This window comes from Bos indicus, chromosome 11, assembly GCF_029378745.1.
Source record: "Bos indicus isolate NIAB-ARS_2022 breed Sahiwal x Tharparkar chromosome 11, NIAB-ARS_B.indTharparkar_mat_pri_1.0, whole genome shotgun sequence".
In the NCBI taxonomy this organism is placed as follows: Eukaryota; Metazoa; Chordata; class Mammalia; order Artiodactyla; family Bovidae; genus Bos; species Bos indicus.
Window position 1 is genome coordinate 84,900,100 of NC_091770.1, and position 15,891 is coordinate 84,915,990.

The following is a 15,891-nucleotide window of genomic DNA, read 5'->3' on the forward strand; positions in this document are numbered from 1 at the left end:
TTAAATCAGGTCTACAGTGCATAGTGTTGCTGAGAGAGCCCACCTATCTCTGATAACCCTAACACATGGATCTTTGACCTAGAGAAAGGCTGCTGGCAGGACAGTCACTTCTGGGAGCCAGGTGGTCTCCTCCTTGATGATTTCCAATCAGGTTTGCACGGGAATCCTGTTTTTCTTGGGGAATCATGTGGAATCCTGCATTATTTGAGACCGAGGTAAGCCTCACTCCTCCAGTTACTTTTACAGTTGCCCTCAGAACCTCTGGGCTTTAAAATCTTAGAGAGCACAGCCGGCTTGGGATTCACTGGACTTGGGGTTCACTCCTCACTCACCTAAAGGTGGTTTCAGGTCGGGTTATAAACTGTCTGGGCTGATTTCCTCACCTGTAATAGGAACATAATTCATACCTGCGAAGTGTGAATACAGTGAGATATTCCATCTAAATCGGCCAGCACACGCCCACATCAGGTACATTGCTTTGCATACATAGTGATAGTGATTCACTCACAAAGGAGGGTTGACCTTAGAGAATGGGGGAGTTCCCGGCTGGTGGGAGGTTTGAGGTTGAGGCTGGTGGGCCTCAAATCCCAGACAGCAGAAAAATCATCATTTGCCAGACCCCACGAGTTTAGTTAAATACGCACAATTTTATTGATTGAAGAGATTAGGACAAAAACATTAAACCGAATACAGGACAAAGCACCAGAGGCCATAGATTCCCACCATGCATGTCACCAATCTTTCCTCCAACAAGGTACTTAAAAAATAAGGGAGAGGGAAGAAAAACAGGTCCTTCTTTACTCAGCCCCATCTTCAGAATGTAAAAAACCCTCTCTCCTTTTTTATCTCCTGTTACCAAAATAGAATCCAGAGCAAATCCATGGCCTCCTTGTCTCCTGACGATGAATGGTTAAGCCGCCCTCCTGGGAATGAGGCCGGGCTCCTGCTAAGTAGGAATAGAGCATCCAAGGTCTGCACATACATGCCACATACTATAATGAAGCACAGATTCAAGTAACATTTACATACTAGAGTCCACGTGTCACCTACCCAAAAACATGACCATTTCACAAAACATATACAGGCAGTAAAATCCGAACAACTGAGGTACTGGAAACACAAATATTGATGCCGAAAGAGTTCTGTATCATACAGCAATATAGAAAAGCCATAACAGAAAAAAAAAAAGAAAAGAAAAACATTTGCCACTCGAAATCAAATAAAGCTATCTAGAAAAGCCAAATAAAAGGTTATTTCAGGGACAGAAATACCCAAACAAAGAAAAAAATATATATATAAATGTTAACTACAGCATGTAACATGTTACCCAAGTTAACCCGTAATTGAAGTACTGGCTTAATACATCACAATGTGACATTTTCCTTAATAAATAGAAGAGTTCTTGAAAAATACAAAGGTGCATATGGGGATAGAGAGCTGTTTTTTTTTTGTTTTTTGTTTTTAATATCATCCTAGCTTTCAGCTTATTTTCCTTCCTGCTGTCTCAACTGAGGGTTTTTGTCCAAACCAGAGGGCCTCCCAAGCTACAAGGATTCATATTCTATAAAGAAAATGCAATAGCTGCCCTGTATTTCATACATGTGGGACAACCTGCTTCATTTCATGAGTTGCCAATAAAGCAAAGACAAAATGTTTAGTTGAGATCAGAGTGTTACAAGAGCTTCAGACTCCAACAGCATCTGGAATCTCACTCCATCACTAACATCTCAGCAAACAGGCATGCCTGTGATGCAGCCCTCGTCATTCACCAGCAAAAAAAAAAAAAAAAATTAAAAAAAAAATAATAATAAAATTAAAGAGTTGACTTTCTCTTTTCCTTTCATTTTTCTTTCTTTAAACTATGATAGCAATGATGCTTCTGGAAGTTTGACTTCTAAGAGCTTCCTGCCACAAACCAATTGACAGAAAACAGAATACTGGGTTAAAGGACAGGTTTGTTTTTTTTCCCCCCACTTCAGGGAGCAAAGCACTAAACGTGTCATTTCCTGACCAGGATATTCAATAGTTTATTTAGAAGAAATGAGTTGAAGAGCGCAATTAGGAGACACAAACTGGACTTTTATTTTCTTTTAGTTTTAGCACCCAGGTTTCACATCAGTCTGTTGTGCACCGAATTTTTTTTTAATGAACCCCATGAATTATCAGATAGGTGGCTGGCTTGTTTAAAAAGAAAATTAAAAACAAAAAACCCTTGGCCAATGGTACCTTCCCTGAATCATGACAAGAAGTTAAATGCTAACAGTGCGATGCCAAGATGTGTGTTTGAGGCAGAGTTTTGATTCTATCAAGATTTGCAACTATTTGGAACAAAATGGAAAGGGGGATAGGCGGAAGCAGCCCAGCTGACAGGGGTGGTCTCCCGGGGGGCTCCGTCGGGCGAGAGAAGCTCCAGGGGGCTCCTGCCCACCCGACAGGACCCTGGAGCCCGCCTCCATCCCGCGTCTCTGGCCCCCATGCTACATGTTCAGTCAGCTCCTTGACGGTTTTCCTTCTTTGAACCAAGAAGCCTGTGAGTGTCTGTGTCCCTCTTGCTACCAAGCCAGGCGATACGTGTTCCCTGGAAGAACTCCTCTCCGCTGCCCTCTCTCTCGCTTCTGGTACCTGCTAAGTCCCCGTGGGGCATGAGCTCAGTTAAAGAAAGGGTCCAAGGTCTCCTCCATGTTGACATCTGGCACCAGCTGATCAGACACTTCCTTAGCACCATATCCTGAATTCGAGACGCTAAAATCTGTAGAAAACCAAGGATGGTCCAGAATCTCCTGGGAGGTCAGCCGCTCCGAGGGCTCCCGCCGCAGGATGCTCCGGATGAGGCACTTGGCCTTGGGCGACAGAGTCTCTGGAATGTTGAACTGGCCACGCCGGATCTTGCTGAAGAGGGAACTGGGCTCAATGTCATGGAAAGGGTACCGCCCAACCAGCATGGTGTAGAGCATCACTCCCAGGCTCCACACGTCAGCTGCTTTGCCCGAGTAGCTGCCATTGGTGTTCAAGATCTCTGGGCTGACATACGCCGGGCAGCCGTGCTTGTCGGAGAGCGAATCGTCATCTCCCCGCAGAATATAGGCGTCTTCCAGGCTTTCCAGCTTGACCCGAGTCCTGCAAGAAAGGGAGCAAAACACGAGCTTGTAAGGATGCTCTGAGCCCCAGGAAACCCACCATTATGCCGCAGCTTCCGTTTGAACGTTTCCAAAGACTCGTATTCATTCACTGAACCAGCCAAACACTGTTTACTGGGCACCTTCTAGGTGGCGAGACCCGGTTCCAGAGCTGGGGAGCCAGGAGGCAAAGAATTTGCCTGAAACTTTCGACCCACTGAGGGGACTGAAACCTTCAGCAGGTAGATAAATCACAAATAGATGATTACCACCTCAACATAGTCAGGAAGGAACAAGAGCTTAAAAGTCACACAGGGGTAATGCTGTGTGATGAGGAATTCACAAGATTTGCACTCAGATCCAACCAGCTGGGAAACTCACACAATCTCTGTCCATAGCTTCCGGCAAACTTGTGACTAACATAATACAACACAGGAGCCAGGGTCTTTCATACAATAGTTTTGCTTCCTTTCAACACTCCTTTACTTAGACATAGAGGATTTTCCTAACCCATTTTACAGAGAAGAACACGGATGCTCAGAGAATTTAAGTAACTTACCCAAAGCCATCTGGTTGGGAAACAGAGAAAAGTTGACCTCACATCCTCCTAAGTCAACCTGGTGCTCTCTCCACACCAAAATGCCTCTCTTAGGACACAGGCAGAGCCAGAAAACGTTCCCTAGAAATGCATTCCATCACTTTGTCCATCCAGAGCGAACATTCTCATCTTCTTTCCAAGCCCACCCTCTTCCCAAGATTTCCTGTTGAAGCTGTGTCCTGTCCCACCCATCACACTCCTAGGGTCTGGCCCTGGACCTAATATGCATGTGACTTGGGTTACCTAGATTCTCCACCTGGGCCACACATATGTGATTCTGCCTCACATGGGTACATGAGTTGTGTGTGTGTGAATCTTCTCCCCGTAGGTTAAGGACCACCGAGCTCACTGATGAATGCAGGACCCTCTTGGGTATGATGGGGAAGAACAGAGGTATAGAAATCTTGCATTAAACTCAGTCTCCGGAGCCTAGCACTCAGGGTTACACAGAAGGGCTTGATACCACCATTAAGTACCAAATAAATATATGCTCAGTACCCCCAAGCTCCTAGCTTTGCATTCCTTCCTTATTCCAGAGACCTCTGAAGAATTTCTGTGCCCCTGCCTTGTTGCTCTCTGAGTGCAAAGTTAGGTGTTATTACCTTTCAGTGCCTAAAACCAACACCCTCCTCCATTCTCCTGGCCAGAATGCCACCACTGGAAAGTTCCTGCAGTTCCCAGGCCCCATCAACTCAATTAATCCCATTCCATCACACAGATGACGCCATGCATGGAACCTGAGGCAGGGAGGAGGGGCTGGAGTTAGGGGTTGGGACCACACGGATGGTGCTGATGAGCACCTAGGAGGTCAGTGGCATCCCTATCCATTGTTTCTTTCATCGCTAAAGTGCCCGCCAAAGCATCGCCCCTGTTGCCCTGAGGTGTCACGAGGCACAAATGAGGAGAGAATAGGAGAACTGGAGAAGGCACAATAAGGCTTCAGTCTTAAATCAGGGTTTATGACCAGGTCCATCCACTACTGTTTCTCTTTCTTTCTCCAACTCTAGGTCTTAGCCTTGCAGGACTGTCACCACAGCTCCTCAGAGAGCCACAGAAGGGAGGTGAGGCTCAAATTAATCCAAGGAGAACTGCTGGGAGCTGCATAGAGCAAAAGGTCGGCTAAAACCCTGCATGGATTCTCAGACGCCATATTTGAAGTCCAGGAGTTTCCAAGACCAAAGGGTGACTGACTTCTTCCCTGTTCTCATTTCCATCAACAAGGAAAACATAGTTGCAATCACTGGAAAAGGTACTAGACTAGGAGCTAGGGGAGCAGAGTCCAGGCCAGACTACATCTCTTACCTGCTGTGTGGCTGTGAGTGAGTCACTAGACTTCTCTGTTCTCAACCTTAAAGCAGAGTGTTGAACAGGACAGTCTTTTTTTATTACTATTATTTTAATTTTTTAAATTGTGGTATAATGTATGTAATAAAGAAAACTGAGCACCAAAGAATTGATGCTTTTGAACTGTGGTGTTGGAGAAGACTCTTGAGAGTCCCTTGGACTGCAAGCAGATCCAACCAGTCCATCCTGGAGGAAATCAGTCCTGAATATTCACTGGAAGGACAAATGCTGAAGCTGAAACTTCAATACTTTGGCCACCTGATGCAAAGAACTGACTCACTAGAAAAGACTCTGATGCTGGGAAAGATTGAAGGAGAAGGAGAAGGGGATGACAGAGGATGAGATGGTTGGATGGCTTACTGACTCAACGGACATGAGTTTGAGCAAGCTCTGCAAGTTGGTGATGGACGGGGAGGCCTGGTGTGCTGCGGTCCATGGGGTTGCAAAGAGCCAGACTAAGTGACTGAACTGAACTGAGTGAATATATATAAGATACAATTTACTATTTTAACCATTTTAAGTTTACAGTTCAGTAGCATTAAGTATTGATATATGCACACAGTTGTGTATCCATCTGGACAAGACAGTCCTGAAGTCTCTGCTAGTTTTAACATTCTGGGCTTCTATGCAGTACATTGCAACACATCTTCTTTATCTGCTCGCCCATATTCTATTTATAATCTGTAGTGTATGTGCCCTTCTCGTCCCCCTTTAGTCGATCTGTAAAAATAGGAAGGGTCTGGATGTGTTGATCCGGAATTGAGTGGATTAAAAGCAAATCTCTTCTTCCTTTTGCTTCTTCTAATCTAAGGTGGCAGGTGGCGCTGACTCACACGAGCCTCACTAGATGGTTGAGGACTGGAGGTGAGCCGGTAAAACCCACGGGGTGGAGAGGACGGGGCACAAACCACAGGCCCAGGTGGGTTCTCACCACAGGTTCCCCTGCCCCACCCTCACCAGCAGCTGCTCCTGCCCAGCTTCGGGACCCACCAGGCTCTCCACCTTCAAGTTCACAGCCTGGGCAGCAGAGTAGCTGCGGGGATAATCATCCCACTGGAAATAATAATAATAAGCCCTCACATCTGTATGACAAGGGGTGACGGTCCAGTGGAATGAGATTTGGAATCAGATTTGGGTTTGGAGCTGGGTTTCTCTGCCAAAACCCTCCAATGCCATCTCAGCTCTTTCAAGTGGGTGCCCATCTTCACCAAGGTTTCGGCCCAGCGGCCCCTCTCCCTTCCAGCCCCTGTACCGTTCTTCACATATACCAACCAACGACAGTCCTTCCTGGGGCCTCTGCACACACCCCCCACCTCCAGCCCCTTGTCCAGAATGGTCTTCTGTAAGACTCAGTTTTTGCAGGTCTTTGCTTAAATGCACTTTATTAAAGAGAACTTGCCTGACCCTCCTGTTTCAAAGGCGCACTCCCACACCACAATGCCATATCCCCTTCATTATCATCTGGAACTGTAGGTACTTACATGTCTACAGTTCTGCGTGTATACTCTAGGTGTTATGATACCAGTGGTCATTTCAGGGTCATCACCTCATCCCCCACCTCCAGGGGCCCTTGGGCAGGTGGCTGGTCACTGTGAGTATAAAAAACACCACCAGTGCTTCCTGCGGTAACTCCAGCCCCTAGACTATTTTTTTTTTTTTTTTGTACCTGGCACCCAACAGACACTCAGTCCCTGAATCCAAGAATGAAAGGGACCGTCAAGCTGTAGACCCCAGGAGTATCTGTGTGCAACCTTTAAAAGAACAATGGCCCCTGCTTTGGGTAAAGGAGGAAAACTTTCCTAGGAGTAAGTGGAGGAAAAGTGAAGACTATATGGAGGGCCGGCTTTATAAATTATTGGTACAATATCTCAGGTGCCTTTGGAGTAAGGCTGGGAGGGAGCTGTGGCTTCTTTCGGAAGACAGACTTAACTACCTCAAGCAGTTCATGCTAAGCCAACCCTAAAGCCATTTTTCATTATCATTCCTTCCCGGTCACAACCCTAGATTCTGACTTTCTCCTTCACCCATCATCCCCACACCCCCTCCTACGGGCAGCAGTGACCCCACTTTCATCCTCATCCCTCTTCTAGAACCCTCCTCCACATCACAGACAAGACCCACGCCTAAGGTCTCCATCTTGTCAATTAACCCCTTTCCCGGAGTTCACGTCTCTCCTCCGCCGACTCAAAAAAAGGGCTTGGAAGCCATGCAAACACCTCATGAATTTGAGTGCTATTAACATAGAAATAAAAAGGCACCCACGTGCTGCTGATTTCCGCTGCCCCTAGGCTGATCCACGGGCCACTTCATCCCCCTGCCTTCAGAGGCTGAGCCTCCAGCTGGGAGGGTCTGGAGCTGTGGTCACATCGGGTTCAGTGTGGCCTGTGGTGACACAGCCACAAGGAAGCCAGGCCAGTTCAAGGTCTTAAAGCCAGAGACCTGGGTTCGAATTTTGGCTTAGGCAAAAATACTAAGTACAAAATACCAAACACCGTCTATGCATTGAAGCGTGAGTGGGTATCTACATATATTTTCTCTTCAAAATATATAAAGTCAATTTCCAAGGCAAGAATTATTCTTCCTTTGCGTGGACACTGAACGTAATGCTCAGAGAGGGTAGGTCAGCTCCTCTGGCGGGAAGGCTAGCTAAAGGCCGAGTGCTCGCCTCTCGCTGAGCTGGGAGCTCAGGTCAGCCACCATCACGTTAGCAACTGGCGGAGGAAACCAAACCAGGCTGGCTGGGTCAGCGAGGGGCCTTCAAGGCGGGCAGCACGCATGCGCCCCAGGGTCAGGAAGCCGGCTTCTTCTGCGCAAGCGTGCAGGAATCCCCCAGGGGTAGGAAGAAGCCTAGGAAAGGATGGGGAGGAAATGCAGCAGTTCAGGCATTCTTCTGACCTTGCCTGCCTCTGGGAACATCCTGAACTTGTTTACATCACTCCCAGGCAAGGGTCGAGGCAAGAAGTCTGGATTACATCTATAAACAAGGACCTTCCGGGGTGCCCCCAGGTCGCGGGCCCGAGCTGGGCTAGAATTCCAACTCTGGTCCCCACCGATGCACGACACAACTGCAGGGCCCTTCAGAAAGTCTCTGGGGCTCGGCTTCCCCCACCCCTGGGCATGGGGGGCGGGCCTCACCCTCTCCTCTCAGGAATGTTGCGGGAAGGCTTGGCAGAGCGCCGGCACCTGTCAGAGTGGGAGGAAGTGAATGAAAACAGTCATTCAGCTTCTGAGGTCCCTTGATCAATCTGGGCTTTAGGAATTTCCAGGCAGAGAAATCGATTTTCATGAAACTCAGCAGGAACATCGGTGACGGTCTGAGTTATTCAAATGAAACCACGCACTGTAGATTCATACAAGTCATACCCATAGTCTCAGTTTTTGTGAAGATTGTAAATCAAACAGTGCAAGTACAGTATCTATCAAAGAACCTAGCACAGTAAATCTGCAAAAAATGGTGGAAACTCTAACTGACCTCCTTATAAGCTCTCCCCCTCCTTTCAGCCCCAAAACCTAGAGGGAAGATAGATGAATAAGCCACAGGCAGAATGAAATGGATGTGAATTCTGTGCCCCATTCCTTCCCAAGCCTTTGCACTTTTTTTTCCCTCTTGCCTAGAATGTTCTTCCCACAAATATGTGCCCAGCTCACTCCTGCTCACATTAGTCAGTACCAGGTTGATCAGAATGGGCTTCGTGGAGGTACAGTCTAGAGATGACACACAGAGAATACGGAGAATGGTAGATATCTGTGTGACCAAAGAGCTGCAAATGAGAGTGGTTATCTCCTGCAGCTTCTTGGAGGAGGGAGCCCTGAGTCACAGGCCCCAGGGAGGGTTGATCTGGCCAACAAGCTGCCATCTCTGTGTGCATTCAGCAACCTGTCCATGGTGTAGGCGGGAAAAGCCTGCTTTGCTTGCAACCTCTGAATGAACAAGGCTTACGGGGGGCAGCCTGTGTTGAAGGAGCAAGCCCAGCCCAGTATCAGGGCTACGTCCTCAGATGCTGAGCCAGGTGAGGAAGCCAGAACCAGCAGGGTGCATGAGGTTCCACGCCCCACCCCCATGGAGCAGCAGCACCAGCCTTGAAAGCTCTGACCCGATGTCCTACCCACACTCCCCGGAGGCTTGAGTGGCTCTCTCTGGGTCACTAAATCGACCTCAGCTTCAGTTTCTCTTCTATAAAATGAGAACCAGTCATGTGTGTGTGTGTGTGTGTGTGTGTGTGTGTATGCTCGGTCATGTCTCACTCTCTTGTGACCCCATGGACTGCAGCCCGCCAGGCTCCTCCGTCCGTGGAAGTGGGTTGCCACTTTCTCTTCCAGGGGATCTTCCCAACCCAGGGATCAAACCTGTGTCTCCTGAAGTGGCAGGTGAGTTCCTTACCACTGTGCCACCTGAGAAGCCCAAGAACCAATCATACATGGCCTGCAAAGGGCTCTTCCGGCTTCAGAATTCCTGATTTTATAACTTTCCTTTAACTCTTAAGCTATAGGGACTACAACCCTTCCTATCTAACATCCTGACACTAATCTAGTATTTATATACTAATAACAATAGCAACCACGAATTAAACAGCTACAAAACACTGAGATTATTTTTGGTCTACATGTTTATTTTTCATAACAAAACTGAAAGGCAAATATTATGATATATGCTTACTTCCTAAAGATTAAGGAAACTGAGGCACAGAGAATGAAATGTTTTAGGTCACACATGGAATAACTGAAACAACTGAGCTCTGATCCACGTCACGAGGATTCTAATGCCAGTGCCCCTCCAAAAGACACCCTGGTGCCAATATCACAGATTTACTCAGTGTAAAGAGGACTAAGCATAGTAGAATTGATGCCTTCAAACTGTGGCATTGGAGAAGACTCTTGAGAGTCCCTTGGACAGCGAGGAGGTCCAACCAGTCAATCCTAAAGGAAATCAATCCTGAATATTCACTGGAAGGACTGATGCTAAAGCTGAAGCTCCAGTACTCTGGCCACCTGATGGGAAGAACTGACTCATTGGAAAAGACCCTGATGCTGGGAAAGATTGAAGGCAGGAGGAGAAGGGGACAACACAGGACGAGATGGTTGGATGGCATCACTGACTCGATGGACATGAGTTTGAGCAAGCTCCAGGAGATGGTAAAGGACAGGGAAACGGCATGCTGCAGTCCATGGGGTCACAAGAGTCAGACCGAACAACAAAAGACAAAGTAATTTTTAAAGGAAGACCCTGGGTTTATGGAGACAGATATGGCCCCAGGTTTATTTAGCACTGGATCACATACAAAACCATTACAATGCACGATCTAAGTGCTCTAGCTCATGAAGTTGATGGTGGTGGCAGGACCTGCCCATTTATTAGATGGGAAGCTGAGGTACAAAACGCAGATGTGGCTTGTCCAAGACCACCTGGCTACTGAGTGGCTGAGCTGGGTAGCTCAGATGGTAAAGCATCTGCCTACAGTGCAGGACACCCGGATTCGATCCCTGGGTCGGGAAGATCCCCTGGAGAAAGACATCGGCAACCTACTCCAGTATTCTTGCCTGGAAATTCTTATGGATGGAGGAGTCTGGTGGGCTACAGTCCGTGGGTTCACAAAGAATCGGACACAACTGAGCGACTTCACTTCGCTTCACTTTTCAACCTCCATGTTCTGTGCTTCACCCAAAATATGAAAAAAAGGCATACACAAGCCAATCAGGCTTGGCTTTTAAACCCTGAACCCCACCCTGGGCTCCCAACAGGAAGAGATGAGGACAGGGTGGGCCAGGGTGGGGTCAGGCTGGGAGTTCAGCCAGATCAAGTGGGCTTGGCCTGGACGGGAAGTCCGGGGGCCTGAGGTCAGTGGAATCCAGAAGTCACCAAAGGCCATTCAGTGGGGTGGGTCCAAACAGGAGAAGGATCAAGGGCGAAAGGTTAGCTGCAGCCAGGTCTGACCTTGCTCTGGCCGCTACTGCAAAGCTACCCTTGGCTGCCAGTCCAGGTGTCAGGCCAGGGTCTCAGCTGGAATTACTGCTGGGAGGCCAGAGGAAGGCTCCACCCACCCACCCACCAACCCACCCACCCCAGCAGCATGGGCTGCATTGTGCTAGCCTGGCAGGCACCACGGGGACTCCACAGGCCACTAAACTGCCCAATAAATCATCACTGCTCAGAGCCTCTGCTTCCTGTGTGTATGGATCTTTCCAGCAGTCACCTCTGAGCGCCACTGATGCCCCAGGTCCCGCTGACTCAGGGAACAGACCCAGCACTTTAGGTCGAGCTGCTCACAAATTAGCCAGAGAACAGCAGGCAAACAGTAAGGGAGCCACTCAGGGTTGGGTAAGAGAAGTCAAAGGGGAAGGGGACCCAGGGGAAGTCTGGTAAGTTCCAGAAAGCAGTATATCCTCTGATTGCCTTACAACACCATCCCACACTCTGCACTGGTTATACAGAGAAATGTGCAGTTGGAAAGATAAAGCCACCTGCTGAGAAACAGCACAGTTGGGAGGAGGAACCCAAGCCGACTCTAGCAGACAGTTGATTCCACGGCACCGGCTACCCAGCCAGGATGCAAAAGCCCCTGAAACCTACATGCAGGTGCACGTCTGTGCCCGACTCATCAGGGCCATGGTGGGAACAGGGAAGCCAGTCCACCTCCAAGACTTTCCCGCAACCCCACCCCCGCCCTGCAGGAGGACCCCACACCGAGGCAGCCAGCCTTCCATTGTCATAAGAACAGCCAGGAACTCCAAGGGAGGTGGTGCAGCTGGGACTCCTCGTCGAAACTCTATCCACCTCTCACTGCTCTGCGCCAAGACCTGGATCCCTGAGGTTCCCTCAAACCCAAGTCAATCAACTGTGCCTCTCAGGAAAGCTTCCCAGGTGGCCATCTCACTCCACGCTGGACCGCACTGCCCCGTTTGCTCACCCAGCGCAGATCCTTCCAGGGAGAGCCAGGCACCCCTAGGTGCTGCTCCTGCCTTTTTTGCCCAGGATGATTCAGGGCCCAGAACATTCCTCTCCATGCCTCATTGGTGGGGCAGGGCAGGGTTCAGGCCAGTCCCTCCAACCCCTCCATCCCCACCCCCAGCAGCACTGGGCCACCCAGGTTGGGGGTTTCACTTGTGGCTTCCCCACGTGGTCTAGGCAGAGACTGAACAAATTCGGGGAGTCGGAAGTCTGAGTTCTGTTCTTGGTTGTGTCACTTACACCTTACAGAACTTTGGGGAAGGGCTTTCCCTTCCCGGTAAAGCCCCTTCCCCTCTTAGCCCTCCCTCTTAATTCTACGGCCTGGGTCGCGATTCAGCTTCAGCATCCTGAAGTCCACGTCCGTCCCCAATCTGTCCTTCACACGCACATCCAGAATCACAACCTGACCTGTCCCTGCCCTGTCTAGAGAAAACCTTAAATGGCTCCTGCTGAGTTTCAGATCAAGTTCAAGGTCCCAGCCTGTCTGTGTGTGCTCATATCCAACTCTTTGCGAACCCATGAACTGTAGCCCACCAGGCTCCTCTGTCCATGGAATTCTCCAGCAAGAGTGGGTTGCCATTTCCTTCTCCAGGGGCTCTTCCTGACCCAGTGATCGAACCCAAGTCTCCCGCATTGGCAGGAGGACTCTCTACAACTGTGCCACCTGGAAAGTCCTCAAGGTCCCAGACGTGAGGCCGTGGCCCTAGACCCTCTTCACCTTCGTCTCCAGCCCCACCTCACAATACCCTCCCCGAGCAGTCCCTCCTTACCCACTGCTGGCACTTTCTGGACCTTTCCCGTTCCCTCCTGCATCTCTCAGAACTACCCTGTGGGGAGCCCAGCTCCTCCCTAACGCAGTCCTCCTCTACAGCCCACTCCATTGTTGGAATATCCTCTTCCTGCTCCCAGATAGCTCTCTAATGCACAGCCTTCCTCTCAGATGTGGTGTTAAAAATAACCACTGCACTGTGTCTTCCATTAGGTGAGGACTCTCTGCTATTAAGTCTTGCATCCCCAATACTGAGCACTGTAAGTAGTGCCATGACAGGTGCTTAATACACGTTTGCAAGATAGTGTGATCCCCATGTGTCCAACGCTCTCAGCTCCAACACGTCGTCTAGCACTCAGAGCATCTACGCATGACTCTGCTTAACAACTGCAATATCTAGAATCCAGAGAAATTTCAGAGAGACTGGATTCGTCTGTGGTTTAGAGAAATTGCCAAGAGCATTGGCTAAGGGATGTTTGAAATGTGTTTCCATCCACTGTCTTCTACCATCAGTCTATTTAGGGGGGTTTTCTTATAATATTTATGACTCCAGGATATATGGGGCTAGTCATATTCCCACTGAGTCAACTGTCACACATTCACTAAGTATGTATAATGCTAAGTCCTAGGCTAGGTATGAGGGATGAAAAGATAAATGGACCCCAGCTTACAGTCCTGTAGAGGAACCTAAACCCACTCCATAAAGTGGAAGAGCAGGATGTACAAGGACTGCCTGTGAGGTTTGCTTAACTGGTGGCCGAGTCTACCTCTGCCAAGACCGCTCTGGGAAAACCGAGGACTGAGCTTCACTTAGACTCCAGTCAGCCAAGTCCTTGTGGGTTCACTTGTTGCCTAGCTGCATAAGAAAATTCCTTCTATGGGTCCAGTACAAGGGTGGCACTTTACCTGGCATTTAGCTTCTGTAGCTAACGTGGCATTTGAGAACGTAAGCTTGGGGGCCAGGTCTCTTTCTCTGGGTACCACCCCCAGATCTGCACTGATTGGCTGTACAACCCCAGGCCACAATTTCCTCATCTGTATAATGGTGATACACATAGCAGGACCTGAAATCAAATAGCTTGATTTAAATCAAATAACTTGATTTAAATACAGTAATTCTACCCCTCTAGGTCATCACAGAGGACCAGAATGGGCTTCCTGTGATATACAGAAGCTTCCTGCTAGTTATCTATTTTACAAGTATAGTGTATATTATGTCAATGTTACTCTCTCAATTTGTTCTACCCTCTCCTTCCCCCAGAGGGAGGGAGGCTCTGCAGGGAGGGGGTATATATATATATATGTATATGTAAAACATTATGACTCATTTGAGTTGATGTATGGCAGATGCCACCACGGCACTGTAAAACAGTTATCTTCCAATAAAAAAAAAGTAAATACATAAATAATTATAGTAATTAATTTGGATAAAATTCGTTCGTTTATGTGTTTTGGTTAGAACAGGGCCTGGTACATGGTGGATCCTAATTATTTCACTAAAATGTAAGTCCCGTGAGAGCAGGGCTTCTGTTCCATCCAGTATTTCAGTATGTCCAGCACCTAGACTAGTGCCAGGCACATATAATGCCTTGTACTCCAAAAATATTTGTTGAACAAATAAACAAATCTCCAGCTTGTTGCAATATGAGGCTCAAAGCTACAGAGGATTATGGAGAGCAGTAATGACAGGTATCCTAAGTCCCTGAAGTATATCTGTGCTGGATACTCTAGGTTCATTATCCCCAGTCCATGTCAGAGAAGGCAAGCCAAGGGCAAAAGGCCAAATGGAGGAATCAAAAAAATCTCACCACTGCGCTCTCTGCTCCACTTGCTTATGGTTCCCAATCTAGCCCGTCAGGTAATTTATTAAGCCCCAATACCCTAGCCAGAAACCCTGCTGAAGAATACCTACTATTTAGTCTATCTTTAAGCACAGAACCTTGAGGAAGTCCTCCCCTCTAATCATGACCTGAAGCCCTTCATAAATAAAAAGACACCTACCACAGACATAAATAATGGTGTCTTAAGTAAATGTCACTTTTGCATAAATCATTAATTCAAAATGGGAATGATGGGTTTATCTGTTACTTGACGTGGACCTTTGAAAACAGTTCTCTTTAAAAGGTGTCTACGATGATGAAAGAAAAAGTGTTAGTCGCTCAGTCGTGTCTGACTCTTTGTGACCATGGACTCTGTAGCCATGGTCCAGTCCAGCCTCCTCCATCCAAGGGATTCTCCAGGCAAGAATAGTGGAGTGGGTAGCCATTCCCTTCTCCAGGGGATCTTCCCAACCCAGGGATCGAACCCGGGTCTCCCACAATGCAGGCATATTCTTTACTATCTGAGCTACCAGGGAAGCCCATCTACAATGATACAACATTATAATTCAACTGTATTTCAATAAATAACAGTTTTTTAAAAAGGTGTCTACAAGGGAGATTTGTAAGTCTCAGTCTTTCTGGGCTCCCACCCGGGCAATGACTGAGATGATCATTAAATGAATACATTCCCTGCCTCTCTCACTCTGACATGAGAATCCAATCTGAGCTGCTCCTGGTCCATAAAAGGAATTCTCATTCACTCAATGCCCACCAGGCTCTGGGAACAGTGCACAAGAGACAGCCTCCGACCTCGATGAGTTCCCTGGCTAGGAGATGAGGACAGTCTGGAGATGCTCATGGACAGTAAGAGGAGAGCAAGAAACACGCTGTAACAGATCCAAGTGTGAGCACTCCTGACACGTCCTGAGAAGAGTGAAAGGGGAGGAGCTTTCCCAAAGGATGGACAGTGCCTGATTACATCCAAGGGGTCAACATGAACAAGAGAATTCTAGGAGCTCCATCGCCTTTAAAGCAGAATGGCAATTCTCCTAAAATTCAACAAACCTACAACTCAATGGATGCGTGGGAGTACAAGCTCAGTCGTGTCCGACTCTTTTGCAATCCCATGGACTGTATCCCTCCAGGCTCCTCTGTCTGTGAAATTCTCCAGGCAAGAATATTGGAGTGGGCTGCCATTTCCTCCTCCAGGGGATCTTCCCGACCCACGGATCAAACCTGAGTTTCCTGCATTGCATGCAGATTCTTTACCACATGAGTCGTCAGGGAAGCCCACAACT

The 15,891-nt window shown here is 48.2% G+C and overlaps 1 protein-coding gene across 1 annotated transcript in view; it reads right to left on the minus strand.

Annotated features, from left to right (window-relative positions):
- Positions 1-627: 627 nt before the first annotated feature.
- Positions 628-15,891, minus strand: part of TRIB2 (tribbles pseudokinase 2) — a 29,520-nt gene continuing 14,256 nt past the window's right edge. The window contains exon 4 of the mRNA XM_070799116.1: positions 628-3,117. Coding sequence (XP_070655217.1) covers positions 2,649-3,117 — 469 coding nt within the window. The 3' untranslated portion in view covers positions 628-2,648. The remainder of the gene's footprint in view (positions 3,118-15,891) is intronic.